The sequence below is a fragment of the Planococcus citri genome, chromosome 4, assembly GCF_950023065.1.
Source record: "Planococcus citri chromosome 4, ihPlaCitr1.1, whole genome shotgun sequence".
Classification (NCBI taxonomy): Eukaryota; Metazoa; Arthropoda; class Insecta; order Hemiptera; family Pseudococcidae; genus Planococcus; species Planococcus citri.
Genome location: NC_088680.1, coordinates 35,598,017 through 35,624,906, shown reverse-complemented (window position 1 = coordinate 35,624,906; position 26,890 = coordinate 35,598,017). Strand labels below are relative to the sequence as shown.

Below are 26,890 nucleotides of genomic sequence, written 5' to 3'. Positions count from 1 at the left end.
GAGGTTCAAAAACATGCATTTTGATACCTCACACGATTTTTTGAAATTTTCCCCCTCCCCGCAGCCCAATTTTAAGTTTTGGGCAAAATGGACTCCACTACGCCAGGAATTTTGGCCAGCTAGATTTTTTTTCAGACCACCGTGTGGCAGTTTCAACTCCACATTGTCGGCTACTGAGAGTTCTTAATGAAGCATACGCAGTAATAAAGTATAAAGAATTGCATTAATTATATTTTTTCATCGTTCAATTACTTTGGTAAAAATTACAACAGTAGATTATGATTGGCATGCGCCAACAGCATGACCGAATGAAATAACATTTTTCAAAATCCACCACACAATAAATAGGTAATTAAATAAATAAACAAACGTACAGAATCAAATATCATTAGATACCTACTAATATTTCACGCGAAGTGACACCAATTAAGCAGGGTATAGAATCACAAATTTAAATACAACTGTGATCAGAAACACATAACATTATTCATTTTGATCAGAATCTCATACAGAGAAAAAACCACACTTTCATTTCATGAAAATTCTCAATACATAATTTGCAGCTTCACAGAACACAAACTTCTCATGACTTATTGGTTAACAACACATCCCATCGTGGATGATGAATGATGACGAACAGACCAATTTTTCACACACTCGAATAGAAATTTACACACTAACGGATCAGCCAAACTCGAGTATTTTTCCCATTAAATTTCAGCACAGCCATCATTCTCTCAAATCACACACCATGAAGCGAAAATTCACGACAAAAGGAACCAAGAGAGAACAAAAAAAAAATGAGGAAAGAAAAACAACTAGACTCGTATCATTCACAGACGGCACAAAGATACATACGGATTAGGCCATCCTTCGAAAAACCAATCTTCCAAGATGATATAAGCGTCATCGCTCTCAGCTTCGAATTCCTTTCTGATTTTACCAAACCCTTTGTATTCTTTCACCTTGGTCATTTTGAAATCGAACGCAGCTTGCGCAGATTTAAAATACCATCTAAGAAAATCGCTCAATTCGTAAAAATCACATTTACCTAACGTGCCTCTCATGGAATTCTCTCGATTCGCACCTCGACAACCGTACTGTAGCAGATACCTCTGCCATTGAACGCATCTGACCAGAGCATTCGAAAATATCACGTCGATTGGTATCGATTCGACGAAATCTCTCGTACGATATCCTTCCGGGTCATCGTTGAAACACCATTCTAGAAATTTCTGCCATTTTGGAATCTCGAAATTGTACAACTTGCCTTCGATCAGATTACCTCGACAGACGTTTAAAAAAGTCGACTTCAACGAGTCCAAATCGTTGTTGGACGTTACGAAACAACAGAGTAAATCCTTAACGGCGAGTAGATCGAAATTCTCGATTTTTTTATACAAAGCGGCGAGGTTTTCGGGTAACATGATCACTTGATTTTTGATTTCGTTGGCGAGATCTTCGTCTTGCACGAGCTGCTCGATAAAATCATCGAAATCGATAACCGAGGCGGTATTATGGCAACTGAAAATCAAATAAATTTCGTTGTTTTTCGACAGAAGCAGATCGCGTCTGAAATTCGCTACCAATTGCTTATCGCCTCCTGTGCAAAAATTCAAGAAAGCGTTTAATTCGGAATGATAACGTTTCCTGATCAACAGATCGTAGTATTTTTTAGCATTCGTCTCGCTGATGAAATCTAACAACAGGGTTTGCTTGAATCGGGCCACTTGTTCGCCATTTTTCAAACACACTCTCATCAACTCGTCCAAATGCGAAAGTCTCGAACCGACAATTAAATCGCGCCAACATCTCATCCATAATTCGTTCTTAAAGGTAAAATCTTTATTCGACAAGAACTCCAATAGGAAATCCAAGCTACGTCTCAAATCTTTAACGAAGTACTCGTTAACTCTGCATAATTTAGTCACGATTCTATCGGAATTGTCAGAATTTAGCAAAAACTCTTTTATTTTACGAGGAGCTCGAGTCCAAATATTCAAGACTAACGTATCGATGTAGTCGTCTTCGTAATACCGATTATTCATATGCGATCTGTATTCCAATAAGGTGCCGATTACTTCGAAAAATTGCAAGCTAGAAGCGCGATTTTCTATAAAAAGCCACGTTTGATAAGCGTACTCGGAGTTTCGAGCACATTGAGCGAAAGTGCACACTATTTTCAAACTTTTCTCCTGCATTATTCGATTCAAAGCTTCGACTTTCATTCTAGGTAGTAAAAAAATCAAACTATACGGATTTTCGCGAAACGATCTACGAGCGTATGTCAGCTGATTCTCCACACTAAGAGTATCCCAATACAAAGCTACATTTTTACACTCTCCATCTTTACAAGATACTTTATCGATATACCAATTATTAATCTGAAGAATGGTATCGCCGAAAGGACAAAACGAAACGAGCGATCTGCTCATGAAATCACGTTCGTACCAAACGTGAGGTATTCTACGTTTCTCCTCGACTGTCAACTTTTTGCATTTCAATAACCGTTTGGCCGTTTCGTTGTGATCTATCGTGCAATTAGATTTGAAGCGCACCTCGTGAATACATCTTAAAATAGCCTCGCGATGATCGCGATCGAAAAATACACGAGCTAAATTATAATACATCCATTCCTTCAAGTCGGTTCGAAGTGCTTCGATTTGAGCATCGATGATACGACCGATGATTCGAGGCACGTGTACGAACTCTTCGGCACAGATGGTCTGCGCTGAGAACCATTGAAAGCACGGAGAACTATTCGAGTACCCTTTATCGATTTTCTGACACCAGAACTCCATGGCTAATTTAGTAGCAGCCATATCCTGCAGTTTACCCGCAGATGTGATGAAGACTAGACCATCTTGCGAGGCGGCAGCCATCTTTGCAGCTGACTGACAGATTGTTCAACGGTGTTGATTTTCTTTCACGTAGTACGTAAGACTTTCATTGTTTCATTTACGAGCAGACTGCAATTCCTGAAATGGAAATTACTGCATTAATAAGGGACGTAACTAACTACTTGTATGTTCATATTACCATACGCCAGCAATAATTTTTGAAGATTAAGAATAGTGGTGGAAAGATAAGGGTAGAAATGATATCATATATTATGAGATGCTTCACTATTATTCGACATCTGCGTTGTGGGTACGAATTTTAGGCATAAAAGCACGTCGAGGTAATACACCGCTAACAAAAGAGAAGAAATATTTTCTCAAACTTTTGGGTGAGAAATAAATTATTCTACTACAGTCATTATATCTATTTCTGCGAGGCATTGGCAGCCTAGAGGATCAGAGGAAGAATGTCATTCAGAAAAAAATTATTCTGTTTTCAAGTCCATTCAATTTTTGGACGTATATTGCCATACCCCTTCAACACTCGACCACCTACTAACAGTGGCAGTGTTGTTAACTTCAATTTTCAAAAATCCCTCATTTTCGTCAATTTTGATCAGAAACACATCCCAGAATTAAAAAAAATCCCAGATTTTTTTCACGTGTTCAAGTTCTATAAATGGTTTAGTGAATGAAAAAATCGTTTCTTCAAGCTTTTTAATTTATTTTAAAATTAAATTAATTCACAAGAAATTCGATATTATTCATTTTTTGATTTTTTTTTTCATTTTATTCACCTAGGTGGCTAGGTATGTATGTACTATGCACATTGTTACTTTTTCTTTTTTTTTTAAATTTTCATCAGTCTAGTACGGCGTTGTTTCCCTTCCTCCGACCTGTTCACGTTCAGTTTCATTAGATTTACAAAATCTGTGAGTTCTTATCAAAAATTTCTCCATTAATTAAAAATGTAGGAAAAAATCCAAATTTCTGCCGAATCGCTAAAAATGAATTAAAATTGAAATGAAAAATCGTAAAATGTAAGTAAGTAATTTTTTACGGTTTTATTCCAGGCTTTTATCGGTAAAAGGATAATGCGCAACCATAAAATAGGTGTTGAATTCGATAAACAATCAATTTTAAGATTATTTTTTCATAGGGCATATCAATTAATGCGATATAGTTGCGCTGACAAGAATATAGTATGGCGAACCTTGGGCGATTTATTTTTACGTGAACCAATTGAGATTCAGCACATGAGAGAAGCTATGTTATTCTTATTACGACACCAAGAACTTAACCGACAAGGTTAATTTTCATGTTATTAGCGAAAAAGATTCACTACTACTGATATTTTTACGTCTACAAAAAACAAAATGTATATTTCCACAAATTGACGAAAAGAAAACTCATAATAAATTGATATTCTCCGAAAATGAAGCAAAAACGTGTTTTTTAGAATTTACTGAGGAAAATTTGGACCATTTTTCGAATTTGTACATTGGTACATATGTTTAGTGGTATAACACCCGAAGTTCATTTTGATTTACTTGTTAGAAGCAGTTCAAATATGTATCTGCCTTCAACGACGGTTCAATTACCATTGCACTATATTCTGTCCCATGAAAACCAACACGACCACAAAAAGAAAACCCAACATATTTAGGTATCTTTTGGTCACATTACAGTACAAGTCAAAATTCAAGGGACGGATCTCACATGACCACGAGTGAAACAGAAGTCATCTGGATTACTATACACGTACCAATAGTCTGCATAGCAGTAATGGCACCTAATACTAACCTGAACTAACATTTTTAAACGATTTGCCATTGTAAATTGTACACAAATTTATATACTCCTATCTACGTTACCACAGCGCAAGTTGGAAATTATTTTCGATTATATGCATGCTTGATTGAAAAGATGGACATTCCATTCTCTTTTCCAACAAAAAAAACTGTTTGATGCAGTAAACCAAACGAATGGCGTACGGTTGAACTCGATCGCAATGTATGAATATGAAACCACCTCAACTTAGTAATTGGTAAGTTTCCTTTTTTCAACCATCATCATTGAGTTGAATATGAATATCTATAGATTCACCAACTTCTCAAAAACTGCACCTGCCATTTTATAGGTTCATGATGCAGAATTGAAAAAGTATTTACATCTCTGTGTTCCATTAACTTGAGTATGAATTCTTCATTATTACAGTTACACTCGGAAAATATTGAATCAATTTTCAAATTCAAGAATTAAAAAAATGGCTTTACAAGTTGAAAAAAGTGTTAATGAGTGTTTTGAACAGTTTCCAGATTTTATAGGTTCAATTACTCACTTCGTAGAGTCGGGAATCAGTGAACGTAAATAATTTGAACAATGATCTGTACGTCAAGGTACAAAATGATGTAAGTGAATACGTTACTTTTGAAATGAAGTCTTTTCAAAATGGACTATAAGTTCGGAAATTTCAATATCTGAAAATGATGATAATGAAACGGAAAATGATTTGCTGAATACAAGTTTCAAAAAAAGATTAATTATCTCGAACATCGCATTAAATCAATCAAAGTCCTGCCGATCTTTAGCTCACGACATTGAAACTTGTGTATGTACTTATTTGATAAAAAATATCATTATTCATATTCAATTATTCAGTATTATTTTCAATTCCTCAAGTTACAAAAGAACTGAAGTCAGATTCAGAATCTATGTACATAACATACATTTTTTCAACTTACTTTAAAAAATTTATCAGACCTCTATGGAAACTATACTTAAATCATTATCTGCTTTGTCTCAAAATCGAAATGTCTGACCTGTCTGATGCCAAACATTATCACGGAAAGTAACCATTCGATCCTCTTTTCAAATACATTTCGAAACTTGATGCTTCAAAAACTGACAAAACTATGTTCGAAACTTTCCATCATAAACTTCAAGCCATACAACAACAAATTCAGGATCGGACTTCCAAAAGAGAATATACTTCAGTAAATTTTATAATTAAATTATTCTATAACGACTTTTTAGAAGGCGATAAAAATGACTATATTAAAACTGCCAAATGGTATATTTACGAATTAATTTACGAAAGAGTCAAAAATCAAGGTAGATAACAGAAAAATGCCCCTTTTGTTGCGAACCATACACAGAGATAAATAAATACTTCATCATATTTATAGGTATGTAACCTTTGAACTTATTTTCGATCTAAATTCACCATAAAGACAGTTATTAATGAACACTAAATTGACAATCAAGGGAAATAACCAAAGTAAATCATCACCTGTGATGATAAGTAATAGCAATTTGGCATTATTTCAACTTTTCACTTATTTGATGTTTTTCCAGGAAACCAAAAGATTCGTTGTCGGCTTGGTGTCGTGCGGTGCTGAGGGAATTGATACAAAACGAGCACAGCGCGAGGTCAGATAATTTCTCATAATTAGTTATTCATTTGACAGACAGGAAAGGCTTCAATCTGCGGTGATTTTCAAATTTTCATCTCAAGATTTCGATTTATTTCTTATCGTTTTCATTTTATACATATTTTTATTTTATTGTTATTTCAATTTTACAATGACGATGACGATTTCGAAGATTTTACTCAAAAGTACATTTTTTGATTTGAAAATAATAATTTTTTTTCATCCAATTTATCAATTTTCCTCTATTTTCTCTGTCAAATCTCTATTTTAAAAAAATGTTTCTAAATGAAATACATTTTATCCTTTAATAAACGGTATAAATCAAAAAAAAGCAATACCGAGATCAACCCAGAAATCAACCCACGTACAGTAAGTAAATCCTCATCTTATTCAACATTTCGTGAGAATTTTAGAAAACTTTCGTAATTCTCACACTTTAATCAAATTTTTGTTGTCATAGATAGACAGCTCCTCGAGGTTGGAAGGCGGTGAATAATGTTATGGAATGAAGGTCATGGTGTTCCAAGGTGGGCCCAATGCGCAGCTTTCATAGCAGTGATGGTAGCACTCTGCTTTCGCATAATTAAATGGTAGTTAACAACGAATAAATTATTGTTGATTCCTTTCCCTCCTTTTTGTTCACTTTCTTCTTTTTTAAATCCGTCCCTGGAATTATCCTCCCTCTACATACATTTTTTCGGTTAGTTTGAAGAAAATATAAATATCCTAGTACATACATATTAGAAACCGAAAATTACAAGATTGAAAATGAAATTCCTCCCAACTTTCAGCCCTGTCTTTATTATGATCGCTTTGGACATGATCAGGGCTACATGGTGTACAGAAGAAAGCTCTACCTCTCCCAGAGAGTTTTTTGCTGACAGTCGAGTCAGCATCATTTCCAGATGTCAAGCAGAGTTACATGTAGAATGTAAGGTAATTGCGTTCATATATGTATTATAGCCTATAGAAATTACATACTGTCACTTTGTCGTTTGGTCGTTTGTTTATGACGAAGTCGTGGTGGTTTGTTGAAGTTGATTGTTCATTTTTTTTTACGTTTGTTGGTTTTTGGTATTTTGTTTTTTGTTTTTTTTTCTCCTTTATTTTCTCAGTTCAATACGTGAAATAGAGCGCACTGAGAATTACTTTTCAGCCGCCTCTTGTATAAATGAAAAAATAATGACACAGGTACAAACAGCGACAGGTATGTACTCGTAAAAAAATATTAAAAAATTTCGAAAATATCCGAATATCAAACCGACGACTACAAATAGAGAGCGAGAATAAGAGAATTATCGATAATAAGGAAAGCTCATTTAACAAACAATAATGGTAGAGATAACACTCGACGAAGGACATACCGAAGCATTTTTTTAAACGTATGTATGTCGTAAACGTCGAATAAAATCAAACGTTTTTTACTGTACAATACAATACAATAAAATAAACTTGATAATATAGATATAGTTTGGTTGATTCGTCAGTCGGCTGGCGAAATTACTCGGTTTTGGGTGCCGTAGCCATAATCCTATTAACCGAAGGTCCGGCAGGAATCTGAATATCTAATTCTTCCGGTTCGAAATGAGGAGTACGCGCTTCTACTTCGACTGGGAAGAAAGTAACCGCAGCGAGTATATCCATCACAGATAAAATTATCAGTAAATAATGAAGCGCTATATGTCTGAAATAAAGAAACGCGACGGCGGATCCTAGCGACTGAAAATCATACAAACGATAAATTGATACACCGTTTGCGCATTCTTCAACAACAACACTATCACCACCACCGGCTAATCTACTCTACACGAATAACACGCTAAAGATTTCCCTTCCGTGAAAACGTAGAAAAAGTGAAGTTTGAAACGTATCCATCAGTACAGCACTCACTTGGACGAGTTTAAACAGAGCGAAAGCAGGAGGGCTGTTCTCGCGATACCTAGTAGCCACAATCGAGTAGATTTGGGTATTAAAACAACTATCCCCGAAACCGAGTAGAAAACTACACAACACTGCCAGCCAAGCGCTGCAAAAAAAAAAAACGAATGAGTAATAAAAATTTAAAAACACTAACAATGCAACTTGGAGATTTTTACGCCTTTTCTACCCAGCTCCGTAGATGAAATAAGACGAGCCCCTCCCCCCACACACTATTACCAAAGAAAGAGACCCATTGAAATTTTGAAGAAACAAAAAATCGGATCCGGTGTAAAGCGTTTACAAAATCTACTCGAGTGATTATGCAAAATATAGACATACATGGGCGGATCGAAATAAGATATGGCCGTCGTATCGTGAAATTGCGCATCCGTCGGCAAATTCAAGTAGATCAAAACGTAACCCACCAGAAGCACCACAGCTCCCAAAATCACGATCGGGTTTCTTCCAAATTGGAATGTAGTAATGTCCGCTGCAACTCCAAAACACACACCGGCTGCAAAATCGAAACAAGTTTGATTTTACGATAGAAAATAAATACTCTAAAATAGAGGCACCTGCTACCTACAGTACAAGTATATACACTTGACATACGTACAAATTTGAATAAAAAATTAACCCACCAATTATTTCGCCGACTGCGAACACAATACCAGATAAACCGATTAACGACTTGGGATATCTGGTCAGCTTTGTCGTGAAGCCGATACAAGCACTGTAAATAGAGGCAGCGAACGCTAAATGGGTTCCTGTTTTAATCGTACACGTACAAATGAAAGAAAAACATTTTTAAAAAGTTTGTTTTAAGCAGGGCTGAAAGATTATTTCATGTTTGTAAATTACGACGCTATTTTACAGAAGGGTCATTCCACGTCAATTAGACTAAGAAGTGGTGGGGGGTTCGGCGATTTTTTTGAAATTTTTTCTGTGGAAAGACCTTCCGAAGGGATGACCAATGACGCAAATCGCAGCCCTCAAGCCCATTTTTAAAGGCAGCCAGGGAGTGTCAAAGTTTTCAGTGATCCTAAAATATCATCCATTTCAGCAGTGGATTACTCAATAACCTTGATACCTACCAAAATGGAACTTTTTCTCATAATTAGGGGTTTTGAAAGGCTTTTTGATGATATCATAAAAATCAGTGTTGCTACTTTTTTTCGTAGAAAAAATTAGCTCAAAAAGTTTCGAAACGTAGTTTTCATATCGTTCCAACTCTCAACAATTCTGAAAAAATAATTATATAATGCACAACTTTTCATGTTGAACAACATATTAAAAAATTGGGATGGTAACATGTTGCAAAGTCGATTTAAAAAATTTCGAGTTTTCAAAAAAATGCTATTATTTTGATTTCAAACTTTAAAAAAAGTTTTGATAGGCGAAGTTCACCCATGTGACCCCTATTTTTACGTATCTGTCGAAAAAGTTGAAAAAACACTTCACTTGATGAAATGACTTCCTCACAAAAAAAATCAAAATTCGAAAAGATTCAAAAAATGAACAAATTTTTATTTTTTTGTTGTGAGTGTAATTTTTTGTGAGGAAGTCATTTCATCGAGTGAAAGGGTTTTTTCAACTTTTTCGACAGATACGTAAAAATAGGGGTCAAATGGGCAAACTTCACCTATCAAAACTTTTTTTCAGGTTTTAAATCAAAAAATAGCATTTTTTCGCAAACTTAAAATTTTTTAAATCGACTATGCGACATGTTACCGTCCCAATTTTGTAATATGTTGTTCAGCATGAAAAGTTGTCCGTAATATAATTTTTTTAGAATTTTTGAGAGTCGGAACGATATGAAAACTACGTTTTGAAACTTTTTGAGCTAATTTTTTGTGTCTACGAAAAAAAGTGGCAACACTGATTTTTATGATATCACCGAAAAGCCTTTCAAAACCCCTAAATACGAGAGAAAGTTCCATTTTGGTAGGTATCGCGGTTATTGAGTAATCCACTGCTGAAAATGGATGATATTTTAGGATCACTGAAAACTTTGACACCCCCTGGCTGCCTTTAAAAATGGGCTTGAGGGCGGCGATTTGCGTCAATGGTCATCCCTTCGGAAGGTCTTTCCACAGGAAAAATTTCAAAAAAATCGCCGAACCCCCCCTACCACCTCTTGGTCCAATTGACGTGGAATGACCCAGAAAACGAGCCTTTTTGATTTTTTTTTTGTTTCCAATTCTATAGATATTTTTCAATTATGGGTACAATTTTTCCAACCAAGAGTCACATTTATTACAGCTAGAGATGACATATTTATGGAATTTATATTTTGGACACTCCATGGAAAAACTATTATTTCTTCAAAATGAGGTAGTCCAGACTTACATATTTCGAAAAAATGCCAGTTTGAAAATTTAATTCATCAGCTTACAACTAATAAATTTCCGATTATTTACAAACTTTTGAAAATTTCTTTTATTTTGAACAGTTTTACTCTAGGGGCAATAATAGATACTACGTAGTGGATAGGTATACGTAATAGGTAGATTAAATTGATTTATTTTACCGGTGAACCAAAATGAGATGAACAATAACAGCATATCTTTCGTGCCGATTATGGCGAGACTACTAATAAATGCTTTGGAAGGAGCGTTGCTGGTGTCAGATATCTGTTGTCCGCGCATGTTAAGCGGTGGACGTAGAAGCATTAGTATAAAAACTCCTAGCAGGCAAACACCCGATAAAACGCTATAAATGTAAACTCTCGTGTCGGCAGGAATGAAATCTTGTTGTAGAAATGTGAAATAAACAAAAACATTACCACAAAACGTACTGAAACAAAGACAATCCACGCTTACGCCAATTAGACCTTACAACGCCTACATAATATGTGCAAAGGCACCACGCCGGTGGTGGCAAATAATATTGATGAAATTGTAGCTCCAGTTTCGGTTCCGAATCCATAATCCGACATTTTATTCAAACGCGGCCAAAACGAAAATGATTCGAAAACCTTGACGGATAGCTAATCTACTCGTAGCACATATAGACACATAAAACACATACGTACGAGTAGTCGAGTACATTACATACCTCGATTGGAAAAACACCCAAAATAAGGCCGCATTACGAGCAATGGTATACGCGTCCGAATTGAGCGTCAAGTAGGTTCCCTGAGCAGTCCAGATTGTGGCCGCTCCGATTCCCAATATGACCGAAGCCACGTATATCGCCCAACCGTTTGTAATAAAAAACGAAATCATGTAAAGTCTGCAGAAATACAGAACAAAAAAAAATCAAGAGCATCAGTGGTGCACCTGCTCTGTGAGATACCGAACAACCATCAACCAAGCTACCCATTGGCCATATTGGCTACTACACCGACACCGTACAAGAGAAAAAGAGAAAAAAAGGCGAATTGCTTACGCGTAGCCGATGGAACCGATTACCATGGAAATACGCGTGCCTAGTACGCTGATTATCGGAGGAACCAGTAGATTGAAGAAGGCCAATACGAAGTAAACGATGGCCAGAGAGTAAAAAGCATCTCCAATGTAATCAGGTGTTTCGTGTTTTATACTATTAATCAGCGTAATCTGAAGATATGTAAAATATGGGTAAGAATACACTACGTAATACGTATCTATACCTACGAGTACGTACTGTGTACTGTGTACTCACAATCAGACTCACTCACCAGAATGTTGCTCATCGTCTGAAATGAAAAAAACACGCAGAAAAATCCACCACCAAGCATAAGGACATTGTACACCCGTTTATCGAATTCGCCTTCGGGCATTTTGACGGGCGCGGCGGTGTATGTGCTTATGCTAACAACTTGTCACTCAATGCGGTCTAGTACATATAACGAATACGCGTTGCTGATTTCGACACCGAAAATCCATCAGCTGAATTTTGAAAAATGAATAATTAATTATCTAATTCGTACCACCACGTCTTTGAGAACGCATTTTTCAAAATATTCTAACGCTAAACCAACCTACGATATCCAATTTTAAAATATGTAAGGTAGGCCTAACTGTTCATTCTTTACATTCCCAGGGTGTCTACTGGATATGAAAAATCGAATTCGTTGCTAGCTAATATTTCCTTGTTTTTTCATGCAATTTTCCTTGCTTCAAATTTGAGATTAAAAAAACAGCCCCCCCCCCCTTGTGTGTACTCGTTTTGCAGGAAATTTCTTGACTTTTTTCAATCAGTTCAATCCTTTTTTTTTCTTTTTTTTTGAAAATGAAAAGATTTTTTTTCAATTGTCACATACAAAAAAACGACCAGAAATTCTTCTCGGTACACTAAAATCAAAAATTAATACTTTTTTAGTTTTTTTTTTTTGGTGATTTATTCAGCTTTTGATCTTTGGAAATTGAATCTAAGACGAGAAGAGAATATTTTTGGCTCGGGCGAAGCGAGGTCGCAAAATTTTTCATTCTGTCTATGCGAAATGAGGGCGAAGATTACAATTTGTAAAATGCAGTAAAATCATTTTAATAAGAAGTTTCAACGCTAAAATGTCGTGCTTTTTGATGTTTTTGAAAGAAATTCCCCGCCTCTTTTTTCATTCTTCACTTTTAACTGTTTAATTAAAGATTTGTCAAACAAAATAATTTAGGTTCGCGAGGGCGAAAGCCTTTGAAAATTTATATTTCAAAAAGTAGAACGCAACAATTTTCAATGAGGAAAAAGTACCAGAAAAAAAAATGGAAAATGCATTTTTCTACAAGTTCAAAACATATTGACAATTCAAGACGAACTTTTTTGAAAAATCCTTGCTACCTCGAGTGAAATCCTTTTGCTATTTCCTTGTTTTCCTTGTTTTCTTTACCAGTAGACACTCTGATTCCATAATATAATAATACATATTATGTTGATGGAAAATACATTATAATGAATCAAAGTGTGAAAAAAAAGAAAAATCGCTTTAGATGCTATGTTATAGCTCTGATTTTATCGTCAAGGTTTACATTATGCCCAATTTCTATTTCGTTCTGCCCTAAAAAAATTGGGTTTTTTCAATTTTAATGAAGTTTTTTCGTTTCTGTTTCAATATACATTAATTTGAAATGCCATTTCGCTCAAGAATTATAACGTTTCAATTTTTCATTAAAACCTGATTTCAACTTTTGAGTAAAGCGGTTTCTGATGAGACAAGACACATTTAGTGAAGCGTTTTCTCGCAGTAGCGATTGTCGATTGAAGAGCTAACAAAAACAAGTAAAAGTTACATCGTACACTCAATGGATTAAGCACGACTATGATTCCTGTCAGCGAATTGAAGGTGGGTTGTCTTCGATTTATTAAAAAGAATTATGCCAATTGCAAGGATTTTGATAATATTAAATTGCAGACTGCACAATCCTACGTACTTTCATATGTAGAATAAAATATCAAAAAGCAGGCAATTTCAATAATTGTGATACGCGAGTTATGAAAGTTTAAAATCCGTTACGGAACGCAGTAGGAACTTGACAGAGGGTCGCCGCGCTAGTGTCGCCTTGTTTCTGATTGGCTGATGAAAGGTCCCCGAATAAACATTGGAATGTATTGTTGTGAAAATTGAAGGAAAATTGTTGAAAATTGCTGATAACAACGGGACCTTTCGTTAGTTCCGGTGTTTTTTACTACAATTTCCTAGAGCGCGACAGTTGTCTTGTCAAATCCCTGTTACCGATCAGTAATCATTTATTTAATTTCATGCGTTAACGCTCAAGTTATCCTGAGAAACAAACGGTTGCAGATGTCGGTATGTAAGGTAAATGGTAACATCAAGTTTGTTATGGTTCTATTTCGTTTTAATTGTGATTCTTCAAGGATGTATCATTAAGCAAGCCATAAACCATTCGTACTTGAAGCTGGAGACTTTTTCAAAGATGCAGAAATTGCTACCAGTGAATGGTTATATTATTGGAGCATGTTTTAGAAACTTTGACACCATGCAAAACTGCCACTGTTGATCTTCAAAGTGAAATGCTATGTTATGTTATGCCATATGTGAACTTTTATATAATCTGGATGAGTGGATGACTTGTATTATTGTAATGAAGAGTAAATGTAGGTGTGATATGTAGTGAATTTTGATTATTTCGTTGGCTTAATTTCATTTGTTTTTTTTTCGTCAAATTTCATAATGAATATCCTAAGGCATTTCTTATGAAAACGTAATATTATTTACATATGTTTATGTACAGGGTGTTCCAGAATAACCTTTCACATTTGTTTTTCTTATTACTCTGAGAGAAAAATGTTTACAAAAATTCTTTTACAACCAAAATGAAGTAGAAACATGCCGTTTTTAGACCGTATATTTGAGTTTCCATTAAAAATTAAGTTTTAGAAATTTTTCCATCGAGATATTTTCCATCATTTTTGACACATTCAACCAAACATTTTTTCGAATTATTGAACACTTCTCTTCCAATCAGTCTCGACTCACGATTAATATTACCTAGAAGATGTTTTAGAGTCCTAGATTCATCCTGATACACTTTTGACTTGAGGTAACTCCATAAAAAAAATCATAGGCGGAAAAATCAGGGGATCGAGGTGGCCTTTAAATTTCTGTGTTCAACAAAATTATTCAATGACCAAAGTGCTCACGCGCTAAACATATTGTGATGGTCTCTGAATGATAGGTAGCTCCAACATGTTGAAACCAAGTAAGTAACTCTATATTATCGTCTGCCTTTCAGTTCAGGAACAACAAACTTGTTCAACATTTTGCCTTACCCCTCACCGTTACTGTTTCATTAAACACACATGGTCCCACTACACCAACTTTAGCCACGCCCAACCAAACAGTCAACTTGACGGAGTGTAGAGGTTTCTCGAGTAGTAACAACTGATTCTCTGTACACTTGAAGCGCACATTCTGTATATTCACTTCACTGTTTAGATAAAAATGAGCTTTGTTACTGATGAGTAAAGAGTAAAGGGGTCCAGGAGTCTTTATTTTTAAAAAAGACCTTCACAGTAAAAGTATACTGTACAGCCATCTACTTCTCCAGGGCAAAAAATAACTTTTGAAACATAATTCGGCATGCTTTGGCTACCTAGAACCGCCTTTACCATTCCCCTAGCTCCACTTGAACACAGATCAGTGGTTACCAAAATGTGAAAGGTTATTCTGGAACACCCTGTATTACAGGTTCAAAGATGCAAAAATAAGAAATGTTTCAATGTAGCAATTTATTTAAAACACTCGTTAATTTTATTTATTTCACAGAGTTCAGTTTGGCAAAAGAACTTAGGAATTTGAGAAATCGCCTCACACACATGATGGGAAAATTTTACCATGAAAATTCATTATTGGATCCCAGATACAAACAAATTTATTCTGCACCAGTATCTCAATACAAAAAGGAAGAATGTTTGAATATTATAATATTCAAATTTGAACTCAATTACTGTATATATGTAACAGCAGAAAACGAAGGTAATATCAGTACATACTGTTACCACTTGGCTTTCTCACTGATTAAAAGTGTCATTTTAATAAAAATCGATGAATTTGATTTCAAAAAAGGAGACACAAGCCCAAAATTCTCAGATGGTAGATGATCATACACCACAACATGATGCTGACTGAAATGGATTCATTTTGTATTTTTATAAATTCGTCATATCCTGAGCCATCTAAATCTGAGATTAAGCAAGATTTAGCATCCGAAATAAAAAATTAAAATTAAAAAATTGTTGCTAATTCGAAGGGGAAGTTCGAGACAGAGATGCTGAGAAGAAAAATGAATCGATACAATCAGCTTCAAAGAAGTTACCTGTTGGAACTGAAGTCTTGATAAAACGAAATTTCAAACGAAAGAAATGCGAGCCAAAATTCGAGTCAGTAACTGGACTAGTCCGAAATGAAAATGGTCCAGTAGTCCAAGTCGAATTAGCCTATGGTCGAATCCAAGAAAAGCATAAAAATCAAGCTGAAAAATACGAGCGATGAAACGTTATGATACTTGATTTGTTCTATAATTTTTTTTTCTATTCTATTGTTTATTCCTTATTTGGTGCAATCAGCTATTATTGTATTACAAATTGTATTTCAACTTGAAAAGATTATATCCGAGCCCTATCAGCCTAAAAGACGTGGAAAAGTTTCAGGAAGACAAAAAATACGATCCGTGCCAGTCACCGAAGCGAGTGTTGAGCGTTTTATTTAGTGCTCGGCACTACATTGTGAACGAATACCGTACTAGTTTGATTCAACTACAACAGTCTGTAATATTATTTATCACTACGTTGTAATGAATTTTAAATTTCATTTGATTTTTTACCTTGATAGTTGATACTCACGATGTTCTCGTTTTTAATATAAAAAATTAAAATGCTCAATTCTAAATTTCTTATGTTTTTTTACAGTGTTGCCAGGTCTTTTTTCGATCGGATGCTTTTTGAGATTCGAAAGATGCTGTTTGGGTGCCAAAGGAAATCGAAAAAAAATATGCTAGATTGGATGCTCAACAGGATTTTTCGTTTTTGAACCTTCATTTCAGGAGTCTCAGTAAAAATATGGCCGAAAGTTCAATTTCGATGGATGCTGAAATTGGATGCTTTTCAAGATGCTAAATTTTCCAGGTGATTTTTTGCCTTATAATTAACGAATAATCTTTGAAATTTCGAAAAATAAAAAAAATTATGCCAAACAAGATTCCAGATGCTAAATGCAAAATTTGCAAGCTAAATGGAAAAAATTATGCCAAATCTAACATCCATTATGCCAACTGATTAATTTTTATCAAGAACAAAAGACAGGAAGGAGAACGAAAGAACAAACCATTTGATTCATTTTGGAAACAAACAAAACCAGGAACGAGAACAAAATTTCATTGTTCTCGCAACACTGTTGAGATGTACGTACGTATTATATACATGATGGAGATGAAAATTTAAAAAACGCGTACGCCGTAACGTAACAATAACCGAAACCATAAAAGAACGTTCACGCTCAAAACGACTCATTAGTCATTTCTACAACAATCTTATCTCTCATATCAGTGAACAAAATGAAATGTAACCATTTCTATCTATTATTTATCTTTTAGTTTAGTATAAAAATAAAATAATGATATGGAAGGATAAAAATGTAGCTTCAAAAGATGATGGATTTTATCTCAACTGAAAAGACCATCTGAGGCCTTTCTGTTTATTACACAATTTTTCTAAGAACTTTGTTCGGTACTAATATTCCACTATCACACTTGTATAGATTTTTCTATAGTAACGTGAGAAGTGAAAAGTTGGAACTCAGAAAATTTTCGAATATCGATTGTATTAGGTACTACAATATCATTATCAGCTGTTGCCCGTACGCTAATTACTCGCGTTCAGAGTGCTACACGTATCATCAATCTGCTATGTAAGATATTCTAACTAACTCCGAGTATTATGTGGTACATTCTAAAGATTCGAGCACACGATAATGAACGGGTATTCCAGTTACATAGATTGGTGTACAAATAAAATACATACTACCATCTACATTACGAGTACAAAATCAAGTACTTACTCCTGCTCGAGTCAAATAAACAGCATACGTATCATATCTGGATCTGAACGAAGTCGAAGTATTTTCACATTACACGTACCGGATCCATTGCAAGGTTTCCAAAAACAATGTTATTTCAATTTACGCGTTTGTTTAGTTGAATACGACGATAATATGTACAAACGGTCACTATATTTCAGCGCGAACACTACACAATTACATACGAAATTGAAGGTAAATTTTACACACTTTGATATTTCTATACGCGTACATTTAAATCGAACATGGTCGTTAAGAAATTACCACGGTGAAGTAAAGTAAACTAACCGAACGGCGAGAACTCGAACGAGGTACGAAGCGGCGCGGTGAGTAAATATCCGATAACACGATCAGTGTAGCCACGACAACCGTCGCCGAAATTCATTACTTACTACTAAGCAATTTGATATTAAGCAATAATAATAAAATTGAAATTGAAATAAGAAATAATACCTCTTACTTTTGATTGGGCGATTTATGCTCGTCGGTTTTATTGAAATTTAGAATACGTCTTCGATAATTTGGTTCGTTGACTTGAAATATTTGAGATTTTGAATCATAAAATTTCATACTGAGATTGTGCAATATCCCAAAAAATGTCAAATTTTTGAAGCTCTTTTCTTCGAAGTGAGCGACTGATGAAGATTGTCTGGCGTTAGGTTTAAAAGATATCGCGAAGAGAAAAATGAGAACAGAAAGTTTTGAAGAGAGTAAAACCCACACTACCGCAAATTTTTTGGAAAATCCACTGCAGCAGAAAAAAATTCTTGTTCTTGAATGACTGCTACTTAAATTCGTAGGTTACCATAGGGTCTTTCCACCTCAACTCAAGCAACGTTTACGAGTCATGTCCCATCTCGAAAACTAAATATTTCGAAAAAGCATCAAATGGTACATCTATGGTAGCTCCCACTTACAGCGCCATTTTAAAATTTGAACTTTCAATTTATCAATACCTACGGGTATTTGAAAACGAAAATAAAAAATAAGGTGAAAATCAGCAGTCCCTGTATGATGAATTAAACGAAAAGAAAAAAATTAATGAACGAAACAAAACACAAATTGAAACTAAAAAAATAAAGAAGAATAAGAAAAATAAGAAGAATACCAGTAAAAAAAAAAAGCAAACAAACACAGGAAAATTCAAAGACGTCAAAACAAAAACCAAGAAAATAATTGAAGCTCAAAAAAAATTAAAAACTAAATTGAAATTATTCTAGATGTAAAAAAAAACTGAAATAGATTCAAAAACCAAAAAAGCAAGAAAAATTGCTCCAATAAAACCTAAAACAAATAATTGAAAATGAAAACATCAAACATATTAACAGAAACTAACAACAACAACAACAACAAAATATTTGAGAGTTGAAAACCATCAAAATGTAAAGGAACCAAAATTGAGCATGAGAAAACAAGGTGGAAAAACAAAACTTACAATTCTAAAAATTAAATCAATCTCGAAAAAACTGAATGGAAATTATAGAAATCAAAACAAATTGAAACTAAAACTAGGAAACAAAATGGTAAGAAAAGAAATTTTAGACACAAAAACATACTCAACACTTTAGAAACAAACTAAATCGATGAAAAAAAATAAAAAATGAAATGGAGAAAATTAAAATATTTGAAAATTGACATTAAAAATGAGAAAAATTAGCCCCCCCCCCCCCAAGGAAGACTGTTTTAAAGTGAAATAAAACAAATATGGTTGAAAAAGAATAGAAAATAAATTATGTCAAATAGATGAAAAAATGAAAAATGAGTAAAAAAAACAATAAAAAAGGAAAACAGATAAATTATGGGAATTAATCAAATACATTACAATAAACAATAAAATACCTATATAAAAAAGGAACGAAAAAGAATAAATGTTGAAAATTGATGAATAAAAAGAAGAAATTATGATAATATGTAGCAGTGAAAACAATTAGCAACGAAAATTGAAAGACATCAAAACAAGAAAAAAAATAAAATTGAATCAAAAACCAAAAACAAGAAAAAATCCAAAAATAAAACTGAAAACAAAAAATTGAAAATGAAAAATGAAAACAAGAAAAAAATGAAAATGATGCCTAAAGTGAAAACAAACAAAGAAAACTGAAAGACAATCATCTAAACAAAAAAAAATCTAAAATTGAATTAGAAACTGAAAACAAGGAAAAATGCAAAAATAAAACTGAAAACAAGGAAAAATGCAAAAATAAAACTGAAAACAAGGAAAAATGCAAAAATAAAACTGAAAACAAAAAAGACCTTAAAATTATCGAAAATCACAAAAAATGTCATCCTAATAACCCCCAAATGAAAAATGAAAATTCTATGAACAAAAACTTGAAACAAAAGGGAAAAATAAAAACATCATGAACATCTGTAGGTATAACATTTTCCATTGTGAGCTTGGCTGGAGCGCAAGGATCCCAGGGTTTTTAGGTTCAGGGATTTCTACTCGGATGAAGGGAATTTTCACTGGGGGAAATCATCGAGCGTTTTTTGACAATTTTGAATTTTCAGTGGAAATATTTTTAATTTTTTTCGGGTGGCGCGAGCCGAGGGTTAGGGCTGCGGAGCAGCAGCTCCCTAGTTTTCCTTTATTAATATTTTGAAACATGTATACATATGTTCCATAATCTCATTTTTTAATATCTACGCATCAATAACTTATTTTTTGTCCGAATAAAAGTGATCAACCAGGTAGAATACTTTTTAATATGAAACATCGCTTGGAAATAAAGTTCAGTAAAATTCTTGAAAACCGGGTTCGTTCTTCAAACGCCTTTCGAAATCATCGATAGAAGTCTGCTCTACCAAGCACACCTTCATTAATTCTTCGAATTGGGCCTGTGACACGCTGCTGATAAGTTTGGGCCAATTTTGGTTCCAAAAGTTTAACCGAATAGGAATTTCAGCACTCGACAGAACGGCCGCTAAAAAACTGATTCGTCCTATGAAATCTATTACAAGTGTAGACACAACAGAATTCAACAGGGTATCACTCACGTCTTTCAAATGAATTGATGCACTAGACCAAATACATGCGAGCAATTCATCTTTCTGGATGAATTCAAATGGCAATTGACAGTTCAAGTCGATTATGGTATTGATCATTCGAGAAAATTTATCTTTACCGATAAGATCTTTAATGAAAAGCCAGGCTTGAGTCGCGTACTCAGCTCGTGTAAACGTACGCGCCATATCGATCACAACTTTGCATAATAATTTATTCAGAATACGTCGTTGCAGATGCGCATCGAGAGAAGGAAGCAAATGAACGGTGCACACGGGATCGCTATAAGATGAGAATATGTCGTCAACCATTTTTAGCTGCACTACTGGATCTAGAAGTTTCATGAAATACTCCATAGCCAACCATAAGTTACACCCGTAACATCTTCCGATTATATCTTTGAGATAATCTATGCTTTTATGATCAGGCACTCCACGTTCAGGCGATTCAGTACAACTGGAGAATTTTGTGACGATATCTTTGTTGTGATCGATGCCTCCACGTTCTGGCACAAGCATTTCGGATAATTTATCCTGTTTCTTTCGAGCGATCCAATAAAACAACATGAAATCGTTATGGAAGTACATGTCGTCAATGTTAAGTTCAGGTTCATCGCAAACAATTGGCCACAAAGCATCAATTTGCTCTTCAAAGCAGAAGACGCAAGCTATTTTGAATCTGACTAGATCGCTCAAAGAAGAATCATTGAGGAAGTTCGCGATTGTGCCTCTAAAATGGATGGTTCCATTGCCTCCAAAAGCGACTAGATCTAAACGAGTGTAAATATCATTTATTTCCATATGATATAAAACCCTATTCGAGTTTTTCAGCCAATGAAGCAATTCTATGATGACCGGATCGAAACCTGATTCGATCATTCGTTTGATCGGAAATGGGACGTCGATGGTAACTTCAGAGAAGACCAGCATATCAAAGACATCGAAATACGGCCAGCGTGCACATTCTGAAGCAGTATTGCGAAATTTCTCAAACCACAAACACAACGCAACCTTCCTGGAGACGAGTTCTTGCAGCGACAAAGGCGATGCGAAAAACACCGGGACATCATTTCTTTCCATATTTGAACCTTGGTCAATCACTTCGAAGTATCCAACCTTTCAAACACGTTACCCAAGATACCAAAATGATGATGTGATCCTGAAATCGAAATCATCTTATTTACCAACCTTTGTATGTACTATGTAGATGCAAATTAATATGTAGTTCTACTACAGTATAGTTTATTACGGAGTAAAGCATAATGCAGAAAAAAGTTAGTACCTAGATCATAATATATCGTCATTCGTCATGCAACAAATGCTGCGGTGTCTTTGACAGAAGCAATTTATTGTAAGACTGACAAAAAGACGTTTTATTAGGCGAGCATTTATTTTTCAACGAGCTCAAGATCGATCAAAAAATCACGTGTATTTGAACGCGTCATATTGAAGTGTAATATTCAAAGTTTTGAGTTATTCTAGAGATGCAGGGTAACTCCTAAAAATTGTTTATAAAAAATGTAGAATTTTAATAGATATATTCTGTGTTGGAAAATTTTTTTGTTTCGTTTTCTTTTAGGACGCATTTCTGTCGCAGGAATTGCTGTTATACGCGCCCAATCTGTTACTGTTCCTAATACGTTTCCAAGTGTGTCAGGGATGCGCCTACGTTTGAAAATCATCTCAAGCAGTTTCTCAATAACTTATTGAATGACGATGAAACCAATACAAAGGATTCTACGATTACTTCGTTTCTCACTACACCAATAACGTGTAAAGTTGGGCTTTTTGCTTTAGAAAGCATCTCGGTTTGAATAAAAATATGCATTTAGAAAATCTTCATCGTAAAATAAAATATTTGTATTGTATTTGAATGATGTATGTTGTAAACGTTTGGAACAGGCAATTGATGTTTTTTTTGTTTTGATTCGAGATGTAATGATGTACGAGAGAATAATTAAAATTGCAAAAAAAAAAGTCTACGGATAAAACTCGCCGAATTCAACGAAGTCATGCTCGCAGTTTAACTATTCCTGATGTAGTCCAGGAAAAATAACATTCCATTGGGAAAAGTGAGGTAGAAAGCTGAATTTTGGTATACAGGTCTATTTTTTGGTGCTGAACACGAATCCGATGAGTCCCCGGTCGTCCCTGGTGAGCTTTCTCCCCTATTGTGGATCTAAGCCCCCCAAAACCAGTTTTTTGCAATTTTCTCCCCCGCATTGCATTTTAGCGAAAAATGAGGTTAGACACAAGAATCTACGTCAAATTTCCGATCTAGTGACATATCAACTTTTCTTCTACCCTCAAGGGGGTTGGAACCACAACCATTCAAAAAAGGGGGGTTCCCTGAAAAATACAAAACGTCTATAGGCGCCTAAGAGGGGTGAAATGGTCCCCGACAGCGTTCGAGTTGATATTAGCATGAAAAGTGGGTACCATAGAGAAACCTCCGCGCAAAAAATTTTAGATCCACACCCCCTCCCCTTTTTGCGGAACCCTCCTTTTTTGAAATTTCAGTATCACTTTCCTCAGCCCCATTTCAACCGATTTTGAAAATTTTTCTGGAGGTTATGTATATGCTTGATAGGTAACCCCACAAAAATTTTCAACCCCCTCCCCTCATATTTACCCCCCAAAATGGCGTTTTTTCATTTTTTTATGCCTATTAACAATCAAGATTGCGAAGTAAAATTTTGTAAACACGTTTTTTGGATGTATTTTTGGCCCCCAAACATCATATACTATATTAGAAATTTTTGCTTTGGTGCGCCGTGGTAAAAACTTGAAATAATGTATCGTAGGGGGGTGGGGGGTGAAATGGCAATTTTGAAAAAAAACAACTATCAATGAGTAGGGTATCGTTTTCATATGATTCGATACCGCTGAGCACGAATATGACCTCAGATTTTTTGCTACACTCACCTACCCCTCTCCAGAGCCCCTCAGCCCCCTCAATTTTCACGATTTTCGAAATATAGTTATTTTGATGATGTTGGTGTCGTTTTCATATGATTCGACACCGCTGAGCACGAATACGACCTCCGATTTTTTGATACACTCACCTACCCCTCTCCAGAGCCCCTCAGCCCCCTCAATTTTCACGATTTTCGAAATATACTTATTTTGATGATGTTGGTGTCGTTTTCATATGATTCGATACCGCTGAGCACGAATATGACCTCAGATTTTCTGCTACAATCACCTACCCCTCTCCAGAGTCCCTCAGCCCCCTCATTTTTCACGATTTTCGAAAGAAAATGACGATTACAACTATTCCAGCGTCGAAAGTTATACCACAGATGATGACATTAGTGATGATGACGATTAAGTGAATCACAAATTAACATTCTTTACTTTTTTTTATAAGTATTTCGTTACCATATTTTTTTCTTGTGATTTTTTATGTAAGTAGTCATTGAATTATAAAATACATACTCATACGTCGGTAATTCTCAGAAAAAGGGTCGATTTTGATATGCATAATTTTGAAAAACGAAAATCATTTTTTTGGAAAATTTCAAGTGGGAATCATTTGTATATGTGTCCCAGATCCCTTTTCTAGTGTTGGCCTCAATTCAATCCCCCCCACTGTGGACCCCGGCCCCCCTAAAACGGCGATAATTAGAATTCGACCCTCATCGATGTGTAATATGTCGATTGACATGTTTTCAAGATCGTAGAATTCGAATCTGGAGTTATTTTTTTTGTAGAGGTGGAGGGTGAGGCGTGGGGAGGGGGAAAATGTCAAATTTTGCTTATATTATCGTGTAATATGTCGATTCATGTTTTTCAGGCCGCAGAGTTCGAATCTGGACTTATTTTTTTGGTAGGGGTAGAGGTGAAGTGTGGGGAGGGAGAAAATGTAAAATTTTGCTTGTATTATCGTGTAATATGCCGACTAGTGCGATAAAAGTACAGCTGTCTGAAATTTGGCCAAGTCGAAGGACAAATGGGCGCTGGACAAGCCGAAGGACAATCTCAACGTTTTTTCGTTTCTAGCGTTACCTACTGGACATTATTCGATTTTTAACACGTAATGAATGTGTACTTATCATGTAGAATAACTTCCCTTTCTCAATTATCGTTTTTGGCGGGTTCATCAGGGTAAATAAAAAGGCAAGCCGAAGGACACCGATTTTGCGAAATATCATATTTTCAGAGACAAGTACGATCAGAACGAGCTATTGCGTAGGTTTTGAAAAAAACATTGCGGGGTAACATTTTTATGAGGACAGTGAACCAGTGCAGCCACTCGCCAGAAAAAAATGTTGGATTGGGAAGCTACCAAAAATAATTGAAAATTGCTCGAAAATTTGCGCAAAAAGTGTGTGACAGTTTTCAAATGTGAATTGTGAGCTTCCTATAGACTTATTGCAATTGCAATTTGCACAATAAGAGACCTTCATGTTCTATGATAATGAGAATGTGTCAATTTTTCCAAAAAAAAATGAAGTTCATGACACTTTATAACATTCATTTTCAAAAACATGATGTGTGACAGCCAAGTCGAAGGACATTTGGGGTATAAAATCAAATGTACACCAATGAAAGGAGGGTCTAAAAACCTCAATACCATGTGTGAAATGTGTGCGGGGTCATTCTTGAATGGACCATAAAAAAAAAAAAAAATCATGCTAAAACCGTTGAGAAATTTGCCATGTACACGAATTTTACCTTTTTCTGAGAATTACCCACATACTCAAGTTACAGTTATCATGAATAATTACTATGCCACATATGCTCCGCATACCTATACAGTCCAGTACACATACAGATTGTTACGTTTTCTGCGTGGAAAAAAATTGAAGGGTCCACCCCCCTCGAGGGGGAGCCATGTGCTGTAGCTCATTCTACGAGAAATTTTATGTACAATAACAATGAACTTACGTCATTTTCCCATAGCAATGAAACCAACATCACCAAAATAACTTTATTTCGAAAATCGTGAAAATTGAGGGGGCTGAGGGGCTCTGGAGAGGGGTAGGTGAGTGTATCAAAAAATCGGAGGTCGTATTCGTGCTCAGCGGTGTCGAATCATATGAAAACTACACCAACATCATCAAAATAACTATATTTCGAAAATCGTGAAAATTGAGGGGGCTGAGGGGCTTTGGAGAGGGGTAGGTGAGTGTAGCAAAAATCTGAGGTCATATTCGTGCTCAGCGGTATCGAATCATATGAAAACGATACCCTACTCATTGATAGTTGTTTTTTTTCAAAATTGCCATTTCACCCCCCACCCCCCTACGATACATTATTTCAAGTTTTTACCACGGCGCACCAAAGCAAAAATTTCTAATATAGTATATGATGTTTGGGGGCCAAAAATACATCCAAAAAACGTGTTTACAAAATTTTACTTCGCAATCTTGATTGTTAATAGGCATAAAAAAATGAAAAAACGCCATTTTGGGGGGTAAATATGAGGGGAGGGGGTTGAAAATTTTTGTGGGGTTACCTATCAAGCATATACATAACCTCCAGAAAAATTTTCAAAATCGGTTGAAATGGGGCTGAGGAAAGTGATACTGAAATTTCAAAAAAGGAGGGTTCCGCAAAAAGGGGAGGGGGCGTGGATCTAAAATTTTTTGCGCGGAGGTTTCTCTATGGTACCCACTTTTCATGCTAATATCAACTCGAACGCTGTCGGGGACCATTTCACCCCTCTTAGGCGCCTATAGACGTTTTGTATTTTTCAGGGAACCCCCCTTTTTTGAATGGTTGTGGTTCCAACCCCCTTGAGGGTAGAAGAAAAGTTGATATGTCACTAGATCGGAAATTTGACGTAGATTCTTGTGTCTAACCTCATTTTTCGCTAAAATGCAATGCGGGGGAGAAAATTGCAAAAAACTGGTTTTGGGGGGCTTAGATCCACAATAGGGGAGAAAGCTCACCAGGGACGACCGGGGACTCATCGGATTCGTGTTCAGCACCAAAAAATAGACCTGTATACCAAAATTCAGCTTTCTACCTCACTTTTCCCAATGACCCTTTTTTTTCATCTAATTTTCCTGGACTAATGATACGATTCAAAAATTGCATCCTGAAGAAAACTTGGAATCTGAAGATCGTTCCTGGAAGTTCTCAGCCACATAACCAACTCGACAATACATTATTGAAAAATTTAGTAACCGGCGTTCTTCTGATCTAAGCATTTTGCGATGCATTGAATGTCATGT

At 35.3% G+C, this 26,890-nt stretch overlaps 3 protein-coding genes across 4 annotated transcripts in view; all 3 read right to left on the bottom strand.

The window, feature by feature from the left end:
• Positions 1 to 204: 204 nt before the first annotated feature.
• LOC135843469 (uncharacterized) overlaps positions 205 to 26,890 on the bottom strand; it is a 56,591-nt gene continuing 29,905 nt past the window's right edge. Inside the window, exon 2 of the mRNA XM_065361379.1 lies at positions 205 to 2,978. Coding sequence (XP_065217451.1) covers positions 834 to 2,882 — 2,049 coding nt within the window. The 5' untranslated portion in view covers positions 2,883 to 2,978 and the 3' untranslated portion in view covers positions 205 to 833. The remainder of the gene's footprint in view (positions 2,979 to 26,890) is intronic.
• Positions 3,544 to 18,699, bottom strand: LOC135843472 (UNC93-like protein MFSD11). 2 transcript variants are annotated; one of them, XM_065361385.1, is made up of 10 exons: positions 17,688 to 18,699; positions 15,949 to 16,104; positions 11,856 to 12,066; positions 11,585 to 11,754; positions 11,252 to 11,428; positions 10,725 to 10,990; positions 8,836 to 8,961; positions 8,534 to 8,708; positions 8,165 to 8,300; positions 3,544 to 7,993 (listed from the first exon to the last, which is right to left on the bottom strand). In XM_065361385.1, the coding sequence occupies exons 3-10, from the start codon at positions 11,955 to 11,957 to the stop codon at positions 7,775 to 7,777; spliced, it is 1,371 nt and encodes a 456-aa protein (XP_065217457.1). In that variant the 5' UTR covers positions 11,958 to 12,066; positions 15,949 to 16,104; positions 17,688 to 18,699; the 3' UTR covers positions 3,544 to 7,774. The 2 variants fall into 2 exon arrangements, with proteins under 2 accessions (XP_065217457.1, XP_065217458.1); XM_065361386.1 differs by lacking the exon at positions 15,949 to 16,104 and having other exon boundaries at positions 17,688 to 18,698.
• Positions 19,813 to 26,890, bottom strand: part of LOC135843470 (uncharacterized) — a 39,334-nt gene continuing 32,256 nt past the window's right edge. Inside the window, exon 2 of the mRNA XM_065361382.1 lies at positions 19,813 to 21,867. Coding sequence (XP_065217454.1) covers positions 20,439 to 21,788 — 1,350 coding nt within the window. The 5' untranslated portion in view covers positions 21,789 to 21,867 and the 3' untranslated portion in view covers positions 19,813 to 20,438. The remainder of the gene's footprint in view (positions 21,868 to 26,890) is intronic.

Coding starts and splice junctions, on each gene's coding strand:
- LOC135843472 (XM_065361385.1), bottom strand. CDS start 11,957: ATGCCCGAAGGCGAATTCGATAAACGGGTGTACAATGTCCTTATGCTT. Junction 11,755..11,855: donor AGACGATGAGCAACATTCTG/GTGAGTGAGTCT, acceptor ACATATCTTCAG/ATTACGCTGATTAATAGTAT. Junction 8,301..8,533: donor TCTTATTTCGATCCGCCCAT/GTATGTCTATAT, acceptor TTTTTTTTGCAG/CGCTTGGCTGGCAGTGTTGT.